We start from the raw sequence: 24,402 nt of genomic DNA, 5'->3' as shown, positions 1-24,402 counted from the left end.
CTTGAAAAAAAAAATAGTTGATTTTTAACTATTTTTACTGAAAAGTGGTAGCCAGACATGGCATACCACCGAAACAATGCCGAAAAAGATAGCTGTCGTGGCTCCCAGAAATGTGATTTAGCTCATTATTCTGAGTTAATATCAAGTGGAATTTTCCGTCGCAAAATTTTGCGATGGAAATTCGACTTGATATTAACTCAGAATAATGAGCTGCATCACCCTCCTTAGTCTTTGTCACGATGTCACGTATGCAAGTATGTACAGGTAGCTATACAAGTGCGTATAGGTGTTACGAGTCTTAGTGACACCGTAACAAATACCATGATTCCGAGTTGATATCAAGTGGAATTTCCTGTCAGAAAATTAATGAATTTTTTTTTGTTTTTAATTATTTCTGTACCATACTTTTGCTACGGAAAATTCCACTTGATATCAACTCGGAATCATGGTCTGAACCATCCCTCAAAGTTTTCGTTACGATGTCACTAACATCCTGTATTTTTGCCCTGCTGTCAGATTAACCAGATATATATACCAGAGTACCGATGATAGAAATATAGTTTTTCAAGTACTTGTCTAGTCATAGTAATGCGGCATGCTCCTACGGTGTCGCTGGCGCTGGTGCAGGCGACGTTGTATGCAGTTCCTGATGGCGGTATACTTGTAGAAGCAGATCTCCATCACGCTAATGACGCTGCAGCCCATACACAGTCCGAACACGCCGCCCAGGTTAGCTGCCGGAAAGAAATTGAGCTATTTTCAATCAATATTAGAATCCCGAAAACATAACAATCACTGTAATCCTTATTTTGGTTGGAACATTGCAGGATGATCACCGGATTGTTCGAAAGTAACATGATCCGTACTTCGGAAGGCACGATAAACCGTTGGCCCGGGTAACTACTTACCAATGAAGTACATAATTAAAACACAATAACGGGTCCTTACCGCGTTTAAAGCAGGGATGTGAGACTCCCGATATTCCGACACTGTTGCAAGTGCCATGATCACGGGAACTGATGACAATAACCGCGTAAACTTAAAACAATGTAGAATGAAGTAAGTACTTACATAGTTTGCAGAAAATTCCACTTAACATACAGTCATGAGGTAAATCATCCCCCTCAGTATTCGGTACGGTATATAAATCTATGGTACGGTGTGAACCTAACATCGTATTATAAACGCCACTTACATGCTAGAGTGGTGTATGACATAACAGTCTCCTGTTTCAGCAGCTCATACACCGGTGTTGGGAAATAGAACAACAACACGGAGGAACTCTTGTTGTAACCTTTAGACCTGCGAGAAATAAACAAGTTTTAAAATAGGAAACCTTTACTATTGTAACAAATCGACTTTATTTGTTCCGTGAATTCCGTGATAGTATAGGTACCTGCTATAGGCTCATATGCTGTATAGGTATGCCTAGCAGTGAGACGGACGTGGATTATCATATCATAAGGCTGTTTTTCATGTTACTATAGCATCACGCCTGTATATATATATATGTAATATGGTATTATATAGTAATATACACTTCAATTGGTAGGTATATTATAAGTACATTATATTAATATACTTAGGTCGGATTGTGTTTATTTATTGTTAAATATTCTTTTCTTTTTTCATCTTTGAATACGCCTTAAAGACCTGTACGAAGCCACTGACAATGCCGTAAGCGTGGCCAATTATTGGTCAGCAAAAATTTAGTTTCGATCGCCATCGACTCGCAAAGAAGAAGAGACTGTATTGTACTGGCTGGGTAGACATGCAGTCGCTTCTGTGAAAAACTGTACCTGTCAAATATTCAGGTTAGGTAAACGGACCCTGTGAAAAACGGGATAATGCTTGGGAGATGTGTGATATTACTGTATTGCACAGTCCCGTATTTCAGTGTACTTATATCAATTCCTTTCACCTTAAGGTTGCTTGGAAGAAATTGCTGCTTAGCATAGCAATAAGGCCGCTAATTGTACTTGTGCTGTAATTTTCTAATTGTCTTTTTGTGTTGTGTTTATGTGCAATAAAGTGTTTTGAATTACATTGAATTGATGTATATTATTTCTGGCCTTGAAAGAGAGGAAGGGGAAGACCAAGAAGAGCTTACATGGAACAGATTAAAGAAAAGGTTAACGTCATGTCTTATAGGGAAGTCAAGGAATTGGCCTTTGATAGACTGGAATGGAAAATGCTATACCGACAGGAGCGTGGCTCTTAAATTGATGATGATTTCTGGCCTTGGCAGTAACTTTTGATATCAAGTCCCCTGCCATGCCATGCTGCTGTAAGTTACAAACTGCTAACATTAATAATGCTTTGTACTGGTACGGCGCGGCGTTGAGGTTGCCCACGGAGATGTCTGCCCTGTAGCGGCGCGAGTCGCAGTCCCGGAGGCACTCGCAGCGGTCCTTCTCCAGCCATTCGTTCAGGTTTACTGCCAGTTACAAACATTGAGCGTATGATATACATATACTGGGTGTTAGTGACATCGTAACGAAAACTTTGAGGAATGATTCAGACCAGGACTTTGAGTTGATATCAAGTGGAATTTAGTATGGAACTGATAATAATTTTAAAAAAATCAAAAATTTTCATGTAATAATAAATATATGACTAGCTATTACCCGCGACTACCAAAACTATAGAAGTTTCATACAAACTTTGCCACCTCTTTTTACCCCCTCAAGGGTTGAACTTCGCAAAATCCCGTCTTTAGTGAGCACCTTCGTCCTAAAAGCAAGCCCCATGTGAGACTCCTAGTGAGAGACCTTTCGCTTTTATACTATAGTGGGTTGCCGGCAGTAAGGGGCCAGAATATCCTTGATATGGTGTATGTGATGCTGGTAGCTATACGAACACTTGGCTTCCATGATGCACTGTATGTCGGCCACCGCGCACACCTGCTGCAGCCGCAGGTGTGGCAGGTACAGCATTAAGCAGTGGCAGCGTTCCTCCACGGCGCGCACCAAGCACAGGAGGTCGCAGTCAGAGTTGCGGTACCGCCAGAAGAACGGCAGCTGACGCTCGCCCTCGAACATGCATTTGCGACTGAAACGAAAAGTCACTACTAACAGCCTCAAGAGAAATAAGAATACTCTGTCTACACGATATTTTATTAGTTTATCCTGGCCGTGTAAGTAGGTAAGCCATAAGGTTCATCATATCCATCTTAGGACCTCGTATCAACAGTGGCTGCAAGTTGTCTTTGATTACTTGTGCCTCTGCCCACCCCATTTGGGATTACGGGCGTGAGTTTATGTATGTATGTATGTAAGTAGGTATTCTGGTGCATGTGTAGACTGCTAGCTCAAACACCTCCATTTACGTGGAGAAGCGTTGTAAGCTGTGCCAAGGAGTGGAACGATAAAAGCTGTTTATAGGGATGTACCTGAAAGGCGGCAACTCCCGTACATCATTGGAGCAGTAGGTGGCGGTTACAAACAGCAGATGGAGGGACTCCGTGTTGGGCGGGATCAGCATGGACTCATCGTCCGCAGGGAACTCCGTCCAGTCCGTGTACATCACCTGTGTTCAACACACGAACATTATTGTTTTCACACACTGAAAAGACGCTGCACAAGTTCTAAATTTTTTCTTGTGCATCTGCCCCCGTTTCTTGGGGATTACTGGCGTACGTGTGAATTTAGCTGTGCCTTACCCGAGTAGCGCCTGCACCGGGGATGGTGTAGTCCAGAGCATTTGCGGGGTTGAAGTCTGTAATGACGACCAGCCCGTCGTTGAAGCCCGTAGTACCGATCAGGAGCGGCTTGAACTCGCGGTCGTGCTCGTTCCTACAAATAAAAGACAGTTTAACCTTATAGCGCTTGAAGTGTGGCTGGCATCTCTCCTACATTTCCAGTACATTACACCACGCGCCAGTACATAAGGCCGTACTGCTGGGGTCGCTTTAATGTCTTGCCAGCAGTGGGTTTCAAATGTCTTCATTTAGACCAATCTGCTTGATTTAAAGTTCGGTTGGGAGGAAGCTTCAGGACAACCATTATGTGGAGCTCCCATTGCCCGAGTTTCTGCCATGCAGAGAGCCCCACCGCTACAGAAGGTGTACAAGCATCTACTGAAACAAAATCTGTACAAAGGGGACTTAGTAAACGCCATTCTGTATGAACATTGGACTTTAAAACCCAACCAGTACCTTCTATTCTTCTTGTAATGGTACATGCTGTTGAAGATGCAGCAGAGGCCGTGCTTGGTGAGGATGGGTCGGAAGAGGCCCCGGCAATGCGGGTACAGGCGCTGCTTGAAGATGCACACGCGGAGGAAGTCGTCGCAGTTCTGGGCAAGCATCACCATCACATCGGGGACCTGGACAACGTCGAGTTTCTACTTTCATATATATTTTGACTTGACCCACATTCTTCTCTTTTTTTGTTGTGTGGGTTGTGACGTGGATTACCAACCCCGTCAACCCTGGTGTCAGGGTTACTATTGACCCGTCAAAGGCCCCTGACATGATTCATATAACGACTACGAACTTACATCATTAAGTAGTAACCGGGACCAACGGCTTAACGTGCCTTCCGATGTACGGATCATCTTACCCACATTAGTACCGTAGTGTAATTTTTACTCTATGCCGGTGGGGAAATACTATTATGATTGCAGTTTGCAGCCAATAGGTACATTAAGTACTTACATAATAATAATGGACATTTTGGGGAAATATATTACTTGCTTACAATGGAACTCCACTATCAAATAGTGAAAATCTGAGGGTCTAGCCAAGTTGAAAATGGTCATTTCTACATTTCGTTGCTCGATCAACTATAGCTAACAACTATAGCTCGATCATTTCGAGTAAGCATCCTTCTCGATACAAGCAAAGGAGATACTCAACCCGGACGTTAGCGATTGTTGTCATAGAAACATTTGCGACTTGACCCTCGGGTAAAACTAAGGACATGACCTCACCGAGCGACACTAAAAGAAATCCGAAATTTACAAGAGATGTCAAAATCTTACAGAGTATCGGTTGGCTTCGATGAGGCTCTGTAGCTGAGCCAGGCTGTCGACGTCGACGGTCATCAGCTGGTAGAAGCCGAGGAGTTGTGGCAGGATGTACTGGATGTCCACCGACCGATTACCGTTGCTGGAAAATTATTATTATTAACTAGCAAAGTGACCCGCGTATCCAGAGCGATAGGCACGGTTCTTTACTCATTGGTAAAAGATGGTGCGATGATCTTAACGTCTAGCCTTTCGGAGAGATTGGTATGAGTTCGCACAGGAGCGGTAAAAGTGAGAGGAGTTAGGTTAGGGTAAATAAGAGAAGAAGCTTTCTGCTCACGGTCAATAACGGGTTCTTACCGCGTTTAAAGCAGGGATATGAGACTCCCGATATTTCGACACTGTTGCAAGTGCCATGATCACGGGATGACTGATGAGATTGGCGTGGAGTAGGTAGATCCATATTTTTTTACGGGCAGACATAGCTGTCTACCCTCTTTCTTTGCCGCTTGTTTATGTATTTGATATCGGAATGTTCGGAACCATCTGAACTCGCACCAAATTCACTACGACAAACCGCACTCACTGTGTCCTCACGTTTTGTCACCACATTAGGCCGTTTTATGCTAACACAAAAAAATTCCCCCATCAGTCGTTACTCACACAAGGGTATCATTAAAATGCTCCATAGCGCTGATAGTCATCTGATTAGGTGAGCAGAGCGTGATGGCTGGGTAAGGCAGCTGGGCGACGGGCTCGAACTGGTTCTCGATCGTGATGCGCGTGGGCATCGCCTCGAACCGCAAGTACAGCATCCACGTGAGGAGCACCGCGAATGATATGTTTATCAGCACGAAGAGTAGCCAGAAGCATCTGTTAAGGAGTAGCAGAAGCATCTGTTAGGGTAAGTAAGCACTTATTGTACAGATGATCTTATTACTTTGAAGCAGTACTTTTTGTTACCATGCATGTGAGGTTACGGACACTGGTTTTGTATAGCGCTTAACTTCAACTTTACGGTTGTATGGCAACCGGTCGTCATAGGATAGAAACAGCGATTACTGCCAATGTCAGCGCATAAGACACCCGGAGGAAAATCTTCAGATTTCTACGTAAGTACATATTATTAGACGTGCGTAATACAATTCTTTTTTTAATAATTTCTTCAACTTAATTATAATTCCATTTATTTAACGTTTACCGTGTAAGTAGATAAGTAATCTAATCTTACTTACCTTGACGGTTTATCCGGAAATAAATAAAAATATTTCAATCCTGACACGGAGCTTTCTAAACAAAACTTGCGGAACAGACTTCGGAAATTACCCTTCATCTTGTGGGTAGTTACGAAAAAATAACACAGAGAAGCGGTCAAGGCGTGAACACTTGACCACTCTGCTATACTGCGAGTACTACTATATTAAAATTTGTGAAATAAATATACGATTTAACAATGTCCCGTTAATAATTAAAGAGAATACTTTTCATAAATAGGAGTGATCACTTCATGTGAAGTACGGGTTGTCACGCTAAAGGTAATTAGATGGCAACTCATAATTAGCCAATTAAATGGAATATAATTACATATCATTGACTCGGTTGTTCCCGACGGATTTGAATTAAATATTGCAAGGACGATTGTTGGCCATTACTGGTTCACCTCAAAAATTGCTCTACCCACATGTAGTATATAAAATCCTTGTTGAATGTGGGTAGGTTGAGTAAAGATTATGTTATGGTGCCAAATAAGTGCTGTAACGAAGCATTTCGGACCAACGAGCCTTGTAGCGACATCTTGTGGTTTCTGGCGATATAACGTTGTTTTTATACTTTACCCGCAGGAAATCACAGATGGCGCTGCAGGGTTATCGATGGGCCCGAATATTTTTAATTATTTTATTATGTTCTAAATTATTATATTAAAATTATCTGCAACATTTATTTTTGATATATTATAATTATATTGTTTAAATTTTGGGATCAAACAAGTCGATCGATTGTTGTCCTTGATTCGGCGAATTTATGGTTTGGTAGATTTTTTCTAGTTTGGCAATTTTGTTCGTGGTTCTTGTGTCAGACTCGGTTCAAACCCAAGTGCATGTTTTAATTGTTTGTGTTTGTCCCTGTTGACAGAAGCCATTTAGGGGAAAAAAAAAAAAAAAAAAAAAAAATTGTTTGTGTCAGACTGACAGCTGGCTGAGCTGAGAGACAGGTTATGGAAAGTGGGGACGTCGCGAGAGCGCCGGAGACTCCACTGCCGTAACAATAATGTGGGCAAATTAAAAGCCACGATTTATCGGCGACATCAAGAGCCGATGTCTCGATTTAAATAAACAACTTAACCGAGATGGTGAGTCCTCGCAATTCTTCGTGCATATTTTTGCACCAACTTTGTGATAACCTCGAGGTCCTTGTTTTCAGCAACATCACTGAAATCCCATCGCCTAAGGTCCAGTGGGTGGGTTTAGGTTTCATCCGAGCGATGCCCAACTATCCCGGATGAACCTGTAAGTTATTTTCTTTGTTTTACACTCGTGAGTTGCCTTGCCACGCTGTCAGCTGAACCACATGCTAATCATTGCCATTCCTTGTTGCAGATGGGGTTTTTTCTTTAAGTTTTTAACGTTTTAATGTTTTAACGTTTTTGCAAGTTTTCAACGTCTAACGTTTTGCTAGTTTAATGTAAGAAGAAGTTTATGATTGGATCAGATGATTTCAACAATGTTTTGTGAATGAAGGTTCCTACTGTTTTCTTCTGCGTTTGCAAGTTATTTCAAGCTTCATTACGGCGGAGCCTGCCTTGGTTGTTTGCACTTCGAGGCTTTCCTTTGTGCGGCGCGCATGTGGATGTGCCGCGCCTCTCCTTTTGGCAACACTCCGGATAAGGCCCGGTGAAGGACTGCGAGGTTGACCGGTGGACGTGCAACCCGCCAGCTGCGTAACAGTTGGCCCGCTGCGCCGCCATCGTCCAGCACGCCCTGGCCTGAGCCGGCCCCAACTCATCACCTGTACGGTATTCCGGAACGCCTCAGGTAGGCCTGATAGTCGGAGGTCCTCGAGTAAGTGAGGTGCCTACAGGTGTACGGACAGTGTTTTAAACATAGTGATATCCCATGGTTGTTACGGAGTGACAATTAACCTGACGGACCAAAGCGCGACCTGTCTCCCTCCATAGGGTTTTTGACCTACCTATGGTTAACCAAATCTGTATATTGAAAATTATACATTGTACCAATTCAAGGGAGTTTTCTTTGTCTCATGCTCACCGGTCTATAACATCTAGCTGTGCCCTTCAGGTAAACACCACTTTATAAATTTTCTGAAACATATCTGTATTTCTATAACACCTTTCTATTTTTCACTACCTTCCAATAGGTAGCCAAAAATCTAGTGTTTCAGTGCACTTATGTTAAATATGGGACATGTGTAGGCTTCTGTTATTAGTTTGTATCTTTCTACTAAATAAAACAACGTTTAGGAAAAATGTACAAAGTGATTTATTGAGAATTCTTCATACATAAGTACTGTTGTTGTAGACATGGTTTGGTGTCATTATCAGCAATCCAAACGGATGCACGTGTACTTGAATAGTGAAAAATGATGAGTTATATCTTATTGTATAAATGAGTAACATGGCAAAAATCCCATTTGTTTAGGGCAATGTAAATATCGCATACATATGCATAGAAATACTGCCGTTCACCCCTAAAAGACGGCGGTGGGAAGGTAAATAATATCTCGTACATTATAAATAAGTTAAATCCTCTGTAGGTCTATCTGAGCATATTAAAATTCTAAACAATTTATTCAACTAGTAATTTAATAATTATACTTAGAATTTGGATAAATAATTATTTCGAATAACATACGCTATGAAAATTGCGAAAAAATATCTAAAATATTTGTTAATTTGTAATAAATAATATATTTTTAGAATGTATACAGAATAATAATAAAATCTATTCAGTATAATTTATGATTTCTCAAAAGGTTGTATTGAAATTACGAACTCTATTACAATGGGTTAAATACTATTATAATGTGGCTGGTTAGCAGGTACTATTTTGGCATGTCGTTTATATAATACAGAATATATGTTTAAATATGAAACCCCCACTCTATCAAATTAACCAACAAGACAAGACAGAATGTTCGTAAGAGAACTTTCATATTCATTCCTATATCCATAACTCTTTGCTTTTTAACTTTAAATACATTGTTTCAAGACAATTATCTATTTAGCTACGCAGATCTATACGTAAAAATTATCATGATAGAACCAAAATTTCCTTCACTACCCATCCTTGGTTACATCACAAAAACCAACAGATCAGAACAGGTCTCTTTCGAACTTAGAAACATTCGTATTGGGCTATCTCGCTCGGTTACGGGCGATACGAGTTTTATAACATCTTATTATGATAGCATATTCTTGGTAAATGTGTAATTTATCATTATTTATATTGGTCATTTAAAGCGGAGCACGCGTTCATTTCAAAAGCTTAAAAACTAAATTCAATTTTATTTTTTACCTATAATAAGACACTGCGAAGGAAACAGAAAGTTGATCAAGAAAAACCAACAACTTTTTGCCATTTGCATGGCTACAAAACCATAGAATATTTTGTTAAACCTACTTTCTTCATAAATTAATTATGCACTTACACTATTTCCCTTATCGTTCTAATAACATTTTTTTAGAATTGACCACATACAAATTTCAAGCTGATTAAAATAATAAATAAAGAAATAAGTATTTTAGAGCAATAACTAAATGTTAATAAACTCAAATGCAATACTAAGTAGCGCCACAGGTACTAGTAACAGTTGGCCACTTGCAAATATGCAATAAAATAAGAAATCGAGGATATAAAACCTTCGCCCATATACTTTCAAATAATACAACAATTATAATGTTGCCTTCTATTCCCGGTAAAATGTATACGCATAGAATAACAGTAAATATTTACCGAAGCAAGTATTTATGCAATACAATATATACGAATATGAAAAGCAGAAGCATTTGGAAAGTTATATGCTATACTATTACTTTTATTATTTCTATGTAATATTTGGTACTGAATCCGATATAAGGATATTAAGAAAGATACAAAGTTTAATTACTGTAATTTATATTTCGTAGGTAATTTTAGCAGCGGAATTATGGTAAATATATACGCGATACAATAAAATATGAAAAGGATGTTTTTAATTATAATACGTATAATATAGTAGACCAAACTTCGGTATTCTTTGTATAATATCGTATTTAAATGTCATAAACGTCCCTCTAGCAGTTACTCTACTTCTCACAAGTATTGTGCGCTCCAAGTCTTCTTCATATAAATTCTACTTCTTACAAAACGTCCGACTTCCAAATCAACTCTGAGAATAATATCGTATAGAACACCTTAGAACATCTAGTCGTAAGGAATAATTTCCTTTAAATACAATTCCGTTTAAATACGCATTTCATACGCAAAATACAATACAATATCGTTCGAGAGTAGTTTTTGACTCGTTAATATTTTTTTCGGATTTATTTTTTTATAAAAAAACTTATCGTTACAACACCAAAACTCCCAATCAGTCAGAAATGTGCGTGCCTTCAAAAGGTACAGTAACTTACAGATACAATTCCATAGCCAACATTACGGAATATTTCACAAACGATAGGAATACACACAAACAGTGGACTGTGTATTTCGAATAACTTCGATGGAAGGCATAGTGCAGAACGACCAAAGCTACACGCACCGAAAACGTGACATCCAACTGGAAAAGATCTCGAGATCTGAGAAGCCTCCGCGCGGGCAGTTTTTCCCTTGGAACTGGTGTGGTCACGGCATCGGAGACGAGATCTCTCTTACCGTGAAGGAAAAACTGTCGTGAGGCGAGTGCAGGCCGCGGCTGGCGACGTCGCGAGCGGCGTGAAAGCACCGAGGTGCGGCCAGGCGGCGCAAGGAAGATCCAACCCGCGCTCTACGCGCGCTACGTCAGCGAGCGTCAGGAGTCCAGCAGCACGTGCCAGCGTTGCACCTGCCGACAAATTATCCACTTATTTTTCGTTCCGGACTTATCTAAAGCTTTCATCACACACAAAGTTTATGCTGCGCTAAGGATTAATCCTTACTTATGCTAGATTGGGAGAAAAGAAAATATATAAAATACGTGCAGCTGTTTACCATCCCGAGCATACCAAAACCCGACTAGACTATGGGATTGTCTTCTAGAACATGAAGAAAATATAATAGGATGATAAGCTGGTCACTTGTTGTCATGCGATCGATCATACTATTTTTGGTTCTTCAATACCATGACTGTATGGCTTACGTCTTCAGGTGAGTTGTTCAGCACTCATCTATATCCTCTATAGTTGCGTCTGTTTTGCTTGTCTTTTTACAGTATTTGACATATAGGCATGTGTACCTGTTCAGTGTGGCGCTCGCACAGCTCCTGCCAGTGGCGCTCCTCCTCGCGGCCCGAGGGGCTTTGCCCCAGGGAGAACCAGCCCACCATCTCGTTGCGTTTGACGCTACGCCGCCACCACACCGAGACCATCAGCGTCACCTCGCTCAGCTGGAACAGAGCCACCTGGAAACGTTCCCAACAGAAAAAAAATATAATGTTAAAGCCTTAAAAATTCTTGTTCTTCAGATTACGGTAAATAACTAGATTATATCGTACGCAAAGGGCTGAAGTTACGGGTCGTGCAGGAGCCTTTAACCCGTAAACAGCGGTCAGAACTCTGCCCAATGTATTTCCGTACAGAAGACAAGTGATATCACTGGTACTTACTGCGTATGCTGCGATGAAGTTATTAAATTAGATTAGAATCTACATAATACTTTTGCCAATCTCATACAATCTTAGCAATTTCCTCATTTTTTTTTAAGAAATCTGGTCGAAATGCGATCGAAAATGTTTATGTCGAAAGGGAATCAAACTGGTAGCTCTTGTTATACCGAGACGACGACTGACAGAAAGGAATGGAAGAAGTGGAGTGTGTCTAGAGTGGGATAAGGCCAGAAGGATGATAGGGGCGAGTAAGTGCTATGGTATAGTTGTGGGCTCCATTCTTCACATTTAGATTCATGGATGGCCCATATACGTCACATTCTTGGCTATACTAACCAACTAAGATTAGAAGTCTGAGGGGTTCGCAGGCTTCGCGAAGAGACCTCGCTAGATGGAGAAGATGTTCTCTCTACAAAGTGGACTATCTGTTAGGCCTATGGTAAACGCGAAGTAGAAAATCGCGATTACCTGGAAGATAAACAGCTCCTTGTAGAGCGGGTTGGACTGCGCGCGGCGCGTGGTGGACTTGCAGCGGCCCATTTCCATGCCTAGCGAGCTGATGAGGCACAGCTTCACGTACGTGTCCGGCGCTTTGTTCGGCGACAGCTTGCGGAAGTGCGTGCCTTTTATCACCTGGGTGGTAGACAGAACCAATTAGTAGGTTGGATATTGCCAAGTTAGGACAGAATATTTAAGTAGATTTTGTTATTTTAGAATTCTATTGATTGTTATTGTTAAGTTGCATTGCCTTAGTTGTGATTATTAGCTTAATCATTAAATTGGTTTAAATCGAGATGACGTCATTGTAGACACTGATGGCGGCACTCACTTCGACAGACAGGTGTCCGGTGCTGGGGTTGTACTGCAGCCCCAGCAGCAGCTCGGGGGCGGAGCGCGCGCTGCAGCACGAGGACGCGGAATCCGAGCGCGCCAGGCTGCACGCTTCACCTGCGCCTGAGCTCGCCAGCGTCACTGTAGCTACTGATGACGGGCTCGCTAGGATACCCGTTATTGAGTGGTTCAGCTCCAGTTTTGGGAGCTGGAAGAAAATGGTGGAATTCAGAAATCAGAATCATTTATTCAACGTAATTATCATGGATAAAGTTGTTGAAGGTCATTGTAACTTTTTTGAATTTACGCCATTTCGCAAGGTGTTATGGCTGAGGAGAAATGTCAAGAAACTGCAACAGCAACACATCTTTTAAATCAATGAGGGTATACATTACAAGTTATTTGCTAACTAGAGGAATACATTTAAAGGTGTTATGGTTTATGATTTATTTATAACACAGACATATTGTTCATGCACTAGACAGACTTCTTCTTCTTCTTCTTCGCAAAGAAGAAGACTAGACAGACAAAGCGGGTTTTGGCTTGAACTTGATTCAATGGTAGCACTCACCTGCAAGCCCGGCTGGTGGTGCTGCCGCGGAGCTAGCTGCAGCCACAAACTGTTCTCCAGCTCCAGGTTGAGGGTCGCAAAGGAGACCATGGCTTCCCCCAGCAGCCGTTGACGGCGCATGCGCTCGCAGCCGTACACGCGCACGCGCAGGCCGAGGCCGTGAACGTCCTCTGTTATATTGGTCAGATCGTTAGTCGTTTACAAACCCTGGCAAATCTGTTTTTTTTTGTATATCTTTACGGCCAATACCAAAATCGTGACATAAATCTTCTATCGACGTATGGCTCTGTGAATAGAGGCTAAATATATGTTTATATCTGGTGTTCTTATGTTGGTTTTATCTTTACATTAATCTCCAAGTTTCGCAATATCCATCCAGATGGAGATTGCTCAAGCACAACTTTTAGTGTAAAATCTAATAAAATAAAATTTTTAACAAAAAAAAAAACCGACTTCAAACGTAAAACTAAAAAGCAATAAATAAATTTACTTCGCACAAAGTAATTAGTACGTATTTTCAATTAGTTAATTAATTTATAATTCTGAAGCCGGTGCCAAGGAAATGCTACAACGAAGTATCGATTTATATATTTTTCAATACTGATTGTTTTGTAATTTTTTGTTTGACATTGTTTTGTAATTGCTTTGATATAGGTATTAAACAATATTGTGTGTACATAGTAATTTGATATTGTAGTAGGGTTGTTGTAGCATTTACTTGGCACCGACTTCAGAATTATAAATTAATTAACTAATTGAAAATACGTACTAATTACTTTGTGCGAAGTAAATTTATTTATTGCTTTTTAGTTTTGCGTTTGAAGTCGGTTTTTTTTTTTGTTAAAAATTTTATTTTATTTTACGATTTTAAGTGATGGTTAGACCGAGCAAGGATGCAGACAGACAGATTTTCTGATTTATATTCATATATAATAATATAATATATTATTAGTAGTGATCACAATTATTATTGATGAACATGTTTACACACACACACACACTCACACACGCGCTAACGCACACGAGCACACGCGCACGTACACACGCACACACACAGATACACGCACACACACAGACACACGCACACACACACACACACACACATGTGTATGTGTACATACACACATGTGGTTGTCAGTGGAAGCTGCTATCATACACACTCACGCATACATATAGATACAGTAGATTTCGCGTGGTTCGCTCGCTGCTAAAGCAGCTCGCGTGGCCTGTTTATTCGAAACTGTCCCTCTTCGTATGGCGGCCATCTTGTTTTTCCGCCATTTTGTTTTTTTTTCACCGGCGACAGAATTTGACCAAGATTTAAATGGGTGTCGTGGAAACAAACAAAATCCAGGTGCAATAGGTTTGCCAGACCGTAGAATGTCTCCCTGATTGGGAGCAGTTTTCAAAGATGACGTTCCGATCACACCCCTATACATCATTTTTACCCCCAAGACATTTTCTGGAAAAACAAAATTTTGTATGGCGGCCATCTTGTTTTTTCGCCATTTTGTATTTTTTTCACCGGCCATTAAATTCGACCAAGATTTAAATAGGTTTCGTGAAAGAAAATTTTTTTCAGGTGTGATAGTTTCGCCAGGCCGTAGGGTGTCACCCTGATGCGGAGCAGTTTTCGAAAATCGGGAAGTATTTCCATACTTAACATGACGATCCGATCACAACCCCGATATATATTTTATATCCCGAGACATTTTCTGAAAAAACAAAATTGTGTATGGCGGCCATCTTGTTTTTCCGCCATTTTGTTTTTTTTTACGCGCTATGGAATTTGACCAAGATTTAAATAAGTGCTCTGAAAGAAATATTGGTTCACGTGCGATAGTTTTGCCAGGCCGTAGAGTATCTCTCTGATGCGGAGCAGTTTTTGGTGACCAGAAAGTATTTCCGTACTCTACATGACGTTTTGAGTAAGCGCCCCATACATTATTTTTACCCAAACGGGCTTCTTCCAAAATCGACAGAATTTTGTATGGCGGCCATCTTTTTTTTCCGCCATTTTGTTTTTTTGCACCGGCGATTGAATTTGATCAAGATTTAAATACGTTTCGTGAAAGAAAAATTGCTCCAGGTTGTATAGTTTTGCCAGGCCATAGGGTATCTCCCTGATGCTGACCAGTTTTCGAAGGTCGGGAAGTTTTCCCGAAGCCTAAAGATCGATTCGATCAATATGACTTTACAAACGCACTAGTCGCTCCTACGATTTTTGAAAATTCCCCTCGATTTCTCTGGTCTTCCATCATCAGATCCTGACTTCCTTGACATGGGACCCCCTTGGGTATATCTCCTTTCAAACAAAAAAAGAATTATCAAAATCGGTTCATATACGACGAAGATATGCCCGAACAAACATAAAAAAAAAAAAAAAAATATACGGTCGAATTGAGAACCTCCTCCTTTTTTGAAGTCGGTAAAAAAGGGCATCTTAGTTACCATCATCTCTTAGCATTATCGCGTTTCTCACAGGGTCCTCTTATCTAAGCTGAAGATTTGACAGGACCGATTTCTTACAGAAGCGACTGTCTGTCTGATTTTCCAACCCGCGAAGGGAAAACCAGTTCAATACAGGTTCGGTTACATACCTCCGAAAATGAATTTTTCGGAAATGTGGGTTTCCTCACGATGTTTTCCTTGCATGTGATAATCATTTAAAAAAGGGCACCTTAGTGTTAATATAAATCATACCTGGATTTATTTTGTGTAAAACGAAGCTTTCCATATACTGCGGATTCTCTCCATTGCGTATCTTGGATTTGAACTTTTGCTTTTTCAAAGGCAGAAGTACAACTCGAACCTGAAAATCAAGATTGAGAGCGTTATTTCAGTTTAAATTAGTATTTATCAAGCTTGTAAAAACAGTCCGTGAAAGTCCTATTTTGGTGACCTACATCGTAGTGTCAAGAGATTAAATCTCAGGTCTGGCTCTAATAAACCACTGAATAAGTAAAACCTAATCAAATGAGATACTTTTTACGAAACGTCAAAACGAATATTTTCATTGGAGTGTGTACGGAAATACTGCCCTGTGACGTCATCAAAAAAGCGATCAAACGTTGTACGGTCACGAGCATTATTATGTAAAAACACTTTGGTACCATGTCACATTAACTTTTTTGACAAATTGAACCGTAAGTCTCACTAAGTGTCAAATATGTTAGTGCGACAGAGTCTTAAAGTGGGTACATTATATTGCTCATGACTGTACTCATTGTTAAATAAAATTCGAAAATAAATCGAAAAGTAAAATGTTTTTTGATCATCTTAGACTGGCTTCTATTTCTAGATTAGCATTTTATAATTTATCTTTGACCCAGTAAAATACCCTATTCGACTTTGAGTTTGAAATCATGTTTCGATTTGGTTAATTGATATCGCGTGGTTTCCAGGATTTGTGTTGTGGTAGTGTGATGTGTCACCTGGCTCTGCAGCATGTTTCCGGTGGGTCGCGGCGGCAGCGCGCGCGCCTGCAGCACGTGCACGGTCATGCTGCGCACGGGCGCGTCGTACAGCAGCGTCAGCTCCACCGCGCCGCGTTCCGTCGCGCCGCTGCCCTCCCCACACAGCAGGGACGTGTCCTGAAGGTCAGTGTTTCTTTTATAACCAATAACGTCCCGCTCTTGCTCACAAACCTCCCTTACAGCGGCTAGATTTTTTTTCCTTTCCTATTCCGTTCTATCTTTCGAACGCTATATTCCTCTATTTTAAGGCACTCTCAGTAGACAGGATAGGTGGAGCTATAAAATTACTATTGCTTAATGCTCAATTACGTCTTAAATCCTACACGAAATTGACAAGCATACAGTTTCTCTTGTTGTCAATAAGTTTTTATTTTGCCCGAAGCGGAGGAACAGCAACAGAGGTGCTTGTGGAGAATTTGTGTGTAGAGGTACTAAAGTATCACTAAAAAAACCTTAGCCTAGGCTTATAAACAATAAAAAACCAATTACGTTATGCGCAATAACATCGCTGTCAACACTGCTCTGCGCTTCGAGCGTGTGAATGTAGTCTGCTCGCTTGGGCACGACGTCGTCAATGCGGGTCTCTCTCAGGGTTGTCGTCGTCTCTCTCAGGGCTGTCTCCACCAGCTCTACTTCCAGCTTCGCCGGCGCCAGGTTCTCGTTCTTCTCTTCGTAATGGCATTCCACCTCTTCCTTATCCTAAAATGTACGGAAATTTAATACCGCGGTGCAGATCATTTTGTCGGCGCGCGCTATTTTCACAACCTATCGCCGTATTACGCGGTATCGTTATGGCGCTACTGTCAAGTAACAGTGACAACGCGTGAACCCTTATATGTCATAACTCCTGGACCTAGAACTTGGAAGTATAGATAGAATATAGATCTACTTTTTCATATAATTATGCAGCATAATCATATATTTTATTATATTTCGCCAACATTTAATAGGTGCTAAACGACTCGTAACAAAAGGCTTTTAAAGTCAGACTGACGTCTTGCCGTTCACTAATTTGCGAAATTAACAAACATTTTGAAAAGCTACAAAGAAAATATTTATCTACGGACTTTAAGTACCTACTTATATCTAATACAAAGTCTAATTTTCTACTGATTTCGAGAATAACTAAGAACAACAAAAAGAATAAAACATCAATATTAAATAATTCATTTGATTCTCAACTTTATGCTTTCATAAACAAGCGTTTTGTATGCGTAATTCTGAAAATTCGATATAAATGGAATACGAAAGGCGAATCGGTTTTAATTTAGCAAAATCCTTTGTATTTTGGTAAAACTGTTGATAAATTGGAGCCTCGTGAGTTTGGGACGACTTATTTACCGCCCTTCGAGAGGATTCCAATGTATTAATAGTCGGAATTCCAAGCTGTTGCCTGGCTGATGGATGTGGCAAAATAATTATTGCGAAATCGTTTGCCGAACTGTAACTTTCAGCAGTCCGTGAAATATGTTGTTACCAATTATTGCTGAGGTTTTCTACAGAAGCGATTGCCTGTCTCACCCTCCAACCCGCAAAGGGAAAACCAGCCCACTACAGGTTAGGTCATATATCTCCGAAAATGCATTTCTCGGGAATGTGGGTTTTGCTCACGATATTTTCCTTCACCACTGAGCACTTGATAATCATTTATGATCCAAACATGAATTCGAAAAAAAATTCGATAATAATTGGTTTAGGCCTGTGCTGGATTTAAATCTGCTCTAAAAGTTACATTACGTTGAAAGTTTATAATTGCTACCTTAGCAATAAGGCCGCTTTTTGTAACTTTTGTATTTTATTTTATGTTTATTTGGGATAACAACAGCATATAATTTATATTTCTGTGTTGTACAATAAAGTCGGTGCAGCATTTTCCATGCTACTTTTTTAGGGAAGAATAGGGCAGTGGTTTCCCTCTTGCCTTCCGCCCTGCAGTACTCTGTCTGGCGCGTGTGAAATGCTGCACCGACAAGAGCGTGGCTCTTAAATTGATGATGATGACAATAAAGTATTGTGTTTTGTATTGTATTTTTTTTTAATAAATAGGATAATGAGAAAACAGTACCTACCTACTATTACTACTATGTAGGTATACTGCATGTACCTACCCACTTGATTATAGAATGAAGATAGAAAAAATACAATAAACAACTACCTGAAAAATCTACTTGAAACCAAAAATCCATTAGATCTAGCGTCTTACCTGTTGGATGCGCAAACGCAGCTCGTCGTCCGAGTCCGATGCCTCGAACGTGAAAACCCGTTCGGGGTAATTCGGTTTCGACAAAGCATCTATAACACAGACGTACGGACAACGTCAATGGATTATACATCTCCCTACTTAGCTAAACTAGGCTAATACTACTGTTTAGTACAGGAAACTAGTCTATAGCAAGGTGTTAAGTTAATGTGTTACAGTCAATCAATCCCGGGTTTGAATCCTGTAAGCTCTGCACGGTAACAGCGCCGCGCGAATTATATCGAGGCCCTCGACCAATAGCCGTTTGACGTCCATCTACGTAGATAGCATTCGTATCGTTAATTGGTCGAAGCGCTCAATATAATTCGCGCCGCGCGTGGCGCAGTTGTCATGCAGACCCGGCTGCTGGGGATATATCTTGAAAGTTCACTTTTGTGATCCCTGGTTTGGTTACAGGCTGATCACCTGATTGTCCGAAAGCAAACTGTTCCGTGCTTCGAATTGAAAGTTCTTAAGGCGATAAGTCGTTGGTCCCGGTTACCACTTACTGATAAATACGTAGTCGTTACATGACCCATCTCAGGTGCCTTTGGCTGTTCAAATAATAACCGCGACATCAGGGTTGATGAGGTCGCGTCGGTCATTCACCTCAGAAGCCACGATAGAAGAGAAAATTTGAGTTTGTAAAATGATAAATGACTAATTTCTTAAATCGATGTGTTATTAGGTTATTCACATAATAGATTTGTGACTTTATTAATATAAAATGAAGGAATTAAGAAGGAATTCTTGTAATAAGGGTAGTGAGGTGTTTCGTTACGTTCATTTACCTATACACCTCTTACATTGTTTTAAGTTTACGCGGTTATTATCATAATTAAAGCACATAATGGTGCTAATTCCTGTAAATACCATCTAATTTTATTTTAAGTTATATCTGTCATTTTCTTATCCGCCGAAAAGGAAAGGGACGGGTAATCGACAAGCATAAAATTAATGGAACACACGTCAATTTTAAGCACAAATCTAAACCAACCGTCTAAAAATTTTACATCCGTCAATAACCCGTCACAGTTAAGTAGACAGCACGTCAAACGGATTGCATACCAGCGAGGTACCTTTTGATTCGCCCGGGTTATTTATTCATTTACTCATTCTTCCTAAAATTAAGAGCTGTGAATCATCCGTCCCTTTCCTTTTCGACGGATATGAAAATGACGGATATAACTTAAAATAAAATTAGGCGGAATAACGGGTTCTTACCGCGTTTAAATGGAGAACCCGTTATTATGTGCTTTAATTATACACCTCTTTATAATACTCATAATGTAGGTTCTTCTTCTTGTCGTTTCGATAGCATTCAGATTTTTTCAGCCCAGTATTTTACGTTTACGTACAGACAGCTCGGTGAGGTGTGGGTACTTAATTCATCTTGCGATGGATGTACCTCAAATTACCCCAATTGGGATATAGGCGTGAGTTTATATTATGTTATATTAAACGTACGTTTTTCAACTCTGAACATTAAGTTTCTATCACTCATTCACTTAAAACACTTTTTGTTAAAATTGACTGTACAACAATTTTTAAGTTCCATGCACATAATATTTCCTCTAGAAAAACACCCGCAGCGCGATACCGCCACCTTAACACCCTGCATTGTGACTAACACTCTAATCGAGTAGTAATAAAGCTAAATATAGATACGTTTTTAAACTACTGTAAAGGACAAAGGGCCTAGCAACCTTGACGACACCACTGTGTGCTAATCAATTATTTACACTGGCTAGTCCACACTATGCTAGCAGCTAACGAACTATCCCCTAACCCGTAAACATCAAATCAAAGTCAATAAATTATGGAAAAAGAATCAATAACGACTGTCTAGTCGGTTTTTTGTCTAGATTTTAGGAATGTTATCGCCTAGCGAAGGTCAACTAAGGTTAACAAGTATTAGTGGCTCCATAATGGTCTTTTCAGACATAGTTATTAGTTTGAGTGGAGTATTATACTCGTGATTAGAATTTCAGTGAATTCGCGGTATTCAGTCAAATTTAATTACTTTACTAATAGAATTAAAATGGCTTAATCAGACATAGACCCTTGAAAGCTAGTCATTAACATCTGTCTTGCCGAGATGGCAATACTGCCAGTAGGTACCTACATTAGTATCCAGCATGCAGGACGCGCTGGCGATGCCGGGAGTCGACCAACTAGTGAATACCGTCCAAAGCAAATCATAATAAGTCTGAGAACTAGCAAGGCAAAATTAGCAAAATCAATTTGAAGTTGAATTACATCTAAGCGCATCATATCGCACGTTTCTATACTTTCATCCTTTTCAGTCAACTGTAATTTGCTAGAGCGAGATATTGCAGCCGCACGAGGCGGAATCGACGAGACGGTCGGAGTGCGGTCGAACATCGAAGCAATTCATCTAAAAAAGCAATATCGCAATTTGACATTTGCGCATATAAAAGTACAAATGTCAAATAGAAATATTGCTTTTTTAGATGAATTGCATCGATGTGGCCTTTTGAACTCCCCAGCTCTTTATCATCGCAGAGTAGGACTGTACGATGAGTTGCGGCCTGGCGTAGTTCAACTCTTAGGCACTTGGCGGAAAGAGATGTATAGAGCCTAGCCCAGTGGTAAACGCGAGAAGCGATTCAACTCTTCAATTACTAACGTGAGACCTGCGTGAGTCATCGCAGCCTTCTTGTAGACGTAGAAACGTTTCTGAGACTTCGCTATTTGGGTAGACTCTGGCTGGAATATGACGCCAATAAATAGTGTGGTGGCGGGGGTGCCTGATTTTTTGTTAATCTTGGCTTATTATAGATTTGCCTCTAGCATTTACTATTTGACCGGAAAGGGCGCCGGCGCGTCCTGCATGTGGCATCATGAATTTGCCATTTACAACTGGCTTCACACTCACACTAGCTTATGTACTGTGTACTGACCAAACTGAGCATTGTCGAGCGGCAGGCAGGGGGCGGGGGCGCGCGGGACGGCTAGGATGTCATCGCAGCACTTGCGGCCGAAGACGGCGGAGTAGCACCAGCGACGCCCCAGGAAGAGTAACACCACCAGTACTACTACTGCGAACGCTGCTACCGCGCTTATGTAGGCTGTGGCTTCTACTGTTGACGGAAAGTTGTATTTGTAAATAGGTAAGTAGATACATCTTATTCTAACGCATTGATTCTTTTACAAAAGACGGACACGATAGTCACATGTTTCGTGAGTTGTAGTAAAGAAATACATACCTAATCATTTTCAGTTTTTACCTATAGTTATATCCGATATTTTTTTTTTTGCTAAAAATCATAATCGGCCATGTAGGAGTGTAGATAGGTACATCGACACCAGCAAAGACTAGTTTTAAAGTCACGGCCATGCTAACAATGACCTGGACGTACCTACAAAAGCCGAGTGCTGTATAATTAATACGGCCTTGCACTTCTCTAGCAATTATGTACCTTCCAAACTTTAAATAACAAGAGTATTATTTAAAAGAATTATTTTTATTATCAAGGATTGATAGAGCAAGGTAAATGTCGTACGTGATGTATCAGAACTACGTATAGGGGGTCAAAGAGGGATGTTTACGTACCATTAGCTGGGCTGATGACGCCGATGTTGGCCAGCATGGTCCTCAGGGCACTCGCCGCATGGCCCCGCGATCACCCTGCACCGTCACACGCTCAATACCTTCACTAAACATACAAATAGTTTACACTGAAATGCGACGGTAAATGCGTTTGATGAAGGAAAATTTGAGACGTATTGCCACAGTGGACTGTCAAAGTCGCACATGCGCACACTGGTAGGGGCTCGGCGGGGGTGTGGAGCCACTGCGCGCCTCCGCGACGAATCATCGAAGGACTTCGTTCACAGGTGTAGGTACCTACTATATATACCTCCTCAGATACATACTGTCGCCAAGGACAGACCCAACACGTGCAAACGCCCTCGGGGAGTAAACTCTGACTATATTACCTACAGCAGTTAGTAATTCTACACTAATCCTAGCTACCTAAGCTTATTTAATTTAGGTAAAGCTACGTAATAAGTTGCCGACAACAAGACAGCACGTCTGAATGATTTATCGATTACTTATATTAGATTGAGTTTGCTCATAATAATCAGCCGCCTACGTGACTGGTAAAGTTCGAAACAACTGCCGGTATGGCTTCTGGAAACTTCAGCCATGAATCACTGTCTGAATAATACGATTGCAAACAAAGAACTGGCTCTGTAATTTCCCTTGCCAAACGTTGTGTAAGTGTAACGTGAGTGCCATTTGAAGTAAATGTACCGCTTCGCACTATAAATCAGGACACTGGCGAGCCGCCAAATTAAGAGCGTCTTAGTATCTGGATAATGCAAGATTTTCGCAGATAAGTGGCATAGAGCGAGCAATTTATGAAAATAGCCCGTGAGACTGTAATAATTTTCAGTGCAGAAATAAGGTTTCTGGGATTGAGAGGCTTCAGGTCATGGGAGGCGCCATGCGCCACCCGGCCCTCGAGGGGGTCAACAGGACTTGATGTTATAGGTATTCAGCCAAGCTGACACATTTTCAGGACTTGTAATCCGCTTATGTTAAATCTCTTTTACGTCGAGTAGATCACTCAAGATCGAACTTAGCTTTGTAAGTTTTCCGTGGATATTGGTGCTGAACAGCCTCTGTGGTCTAGTGGTAAGAGCGTTAGGCTCACGATCTGGAGGTCCGGGTTCGATTCCCGATGGGGACATTGTCGAAATCACTCTGTGACTGTCTTTTGTTTGGTAAGGACTTTTCAGGCTTGAATCACCTGATTGTCCGTAAAAGTAAGTTGATTCCGTGCTTCGAAGGGCACGTTAAGCCGTTGGTCCCGGCTATTAGCCGTAAAAACACCTCCAGCAACCCGCAGTGGAGCAGCGTGGTGGAGTATGCTCCATACCCTCTCCGGTTGATTGAGAGGAGGCCTGTGCCCAGCAGTGGGACGTATATAGGCTATTTATGTTATGTTATTGGTGCTGATTCCAGTACACACCATCAAATTCACTTTAGCTGCTAGAGCCATGTGACAAATATGAGCATTTGGAATCTCGAGGCGTGCGCCACGCGCACGCGTAGCTATCACGAACGAATGAATATGCTACCAACACGCCAACCGAGTCTCGCTGTCCGTCGATGCATTGTATGAACGCTCTACGCGTTACCGGTGCGCACATTCGTGTGGAGGATAAGAAAATTACAGGTACTTACTCAAGTGTAACTTAAAATTAGGAAGTGCCTGCAGAAATCGGGGCCATTGGTAGTTTGTTTATATTAAATGACATACACGCTAGTCGTTTTATAATAATAGGTAATTTATTTTTAGTAAGTAATGTAGGACGCTCGTAAGTTCGTGTGGTAACTTGTATCATTTAACGTACACCTAATTGTTTTGGAAAAACGTAAGAACAGGATAGCATTATATTATGTTGCCTTTCAGATGTTTATCTTTCAATTAGGTCTATATGATTTAGGATTAAAAAAAACAAACATTTACAATGAAACATCAAAA

The 24,402-nt window shown here is 40.8% G+C and overlaps 2 protein-coding genes across 5 annotated transcripts; both read right to left on the bottom strand.

Moving 5' to 3' along the window:
- Positions 1–255: 255 nt before the first annotated feature.
- Positions 256–10,959, bottom strand: LOC126375079 (sodium channel protein Nach-like). Its single transcript, XM_050021922.1, has 10 exons — positions 10,839–10,959; positions 5,632–5,841; positions 4,984–5,110; positions 4,157–4,326; positions 3,662–3,794; positions 3,392–3,528; positions 2,861–3,051; positions 2,308–2,437; positions 1,196–1,302; positions 256–734 (listed from the first exon to the last, which is right to left on the bottom strand). The coding sequence occupies exons 2-10, from the start codon at positions 5,781–5,783 to the stop codon at positions 577–579; spliced, it is 1,305 nt and encodes a 434-aa protein (XP_049877879.1). The 5' UTR covers positions 5,784–5,841; positions 10,839–10,959; the 3' UTR covers positions 256–576.
- On the bottom strand, positions 10,897–22,616 carry LOC126374829 (synaptotagmin-16). Of its 4 annotated transcripts, none has more exons than XM_050021560.1 (11): positions 22,461–22,616; positions 21,808–21,987; positions 18,848–18,936; positions 17,134–17,343; positions 16,603–16,761; positions 15,872–15,980; positions 13,169–13,338; positions 12,596–12,805; positions 12,235–12,399; positions 11,398–11,562; positions 10,897–11,007 (listed from the first exon to the last, which is right to left on the bottom strand). In XM_050021560.1, the coding sequence occupies exons 1-11, from the start codon at positions 22,495–22,497 to the stop codon at positions 10,975–10,977; spliced, it is 1,527 nt and encodes a 508-aa protein (XP_049877517.1). In that variant the 5' UTR covers positions 22,498–22,616; the 3' UTR covers positions 10,897–10,974. The 4 variants fall into 4 exon arrangements, with proteins under 4 accessions (XP_049877517.1, XP_049877519.1, XP_049877518.1 ...); XM_050021562.1 differs by having other exon boundaries at positions 21,883–21,987; XM_050021561.1 differs by having other exon boundaries at positions 21,808–21,984.
- Positions 22,617–24,402: the final 1,786 nt, after the last annotated feature.

This window comes from Pectinophora gossypiella, chromosome 18 (assembly GCF_024362695.1).
Source record: "Pectinophora gossypiella chromosome 18, ilPecGoss1.1, whole genome shotgun sequence".
NCBI classification, from domain to species: Eukaryota; Metazoa; Arthropoda; class Insecta; order Lepidoptera; family Gelechiidae; genus Pectinophora; species Pectinophora gossypiella.
The sequence above is the reverse complement of the archived record's forward strand: the minus strand, read 5'-3'. Positions and strand labels throughout refer to the sequence as shown.

Coding starts and splice junctions, on each gene's coding strand:
- LOC126375079 (XM_050021922.1), bottom strand. CDS start 5,783: ATGCTGTACTTGCGGTTCGAGGCGATGCCCACGCGCATCACGATCGAG. Junction 4,327..4,983: donor TCGAAGCCAACCGATACTCT/GTAAGATTTTGA, acceptor GACGTTGTCCAG/GTCCCCGATGTGATGGTGAT. Junction 735..1,195: donor GTCATACACCACTCTAGCAT/GTAAGTGGCGTT, acceptor TCTTTCCGGCAG/CTAACCTGGGCGGCGTGTTC.
- LOC126374829 (XM_050021560.1), bottom strand. CDS start 22,497: ATGCTGGCCAACATCGGCGTCATCAGCCCAGCTAATG. Junction 15,981..16,602: donor GAAACATGCTGCAGAGCCAG/GTGACACATCAC, acceptor CTTGATTTTCAG/GTTCGAGTTGTACTTCTGCC. Junction 11,008..11,397: donor GCGAGCGCCACACTGAACAG/GTACACATGCCT, acceptor ATTTGTCGGCAG/GTGCAACGCTGGCACGTGCT.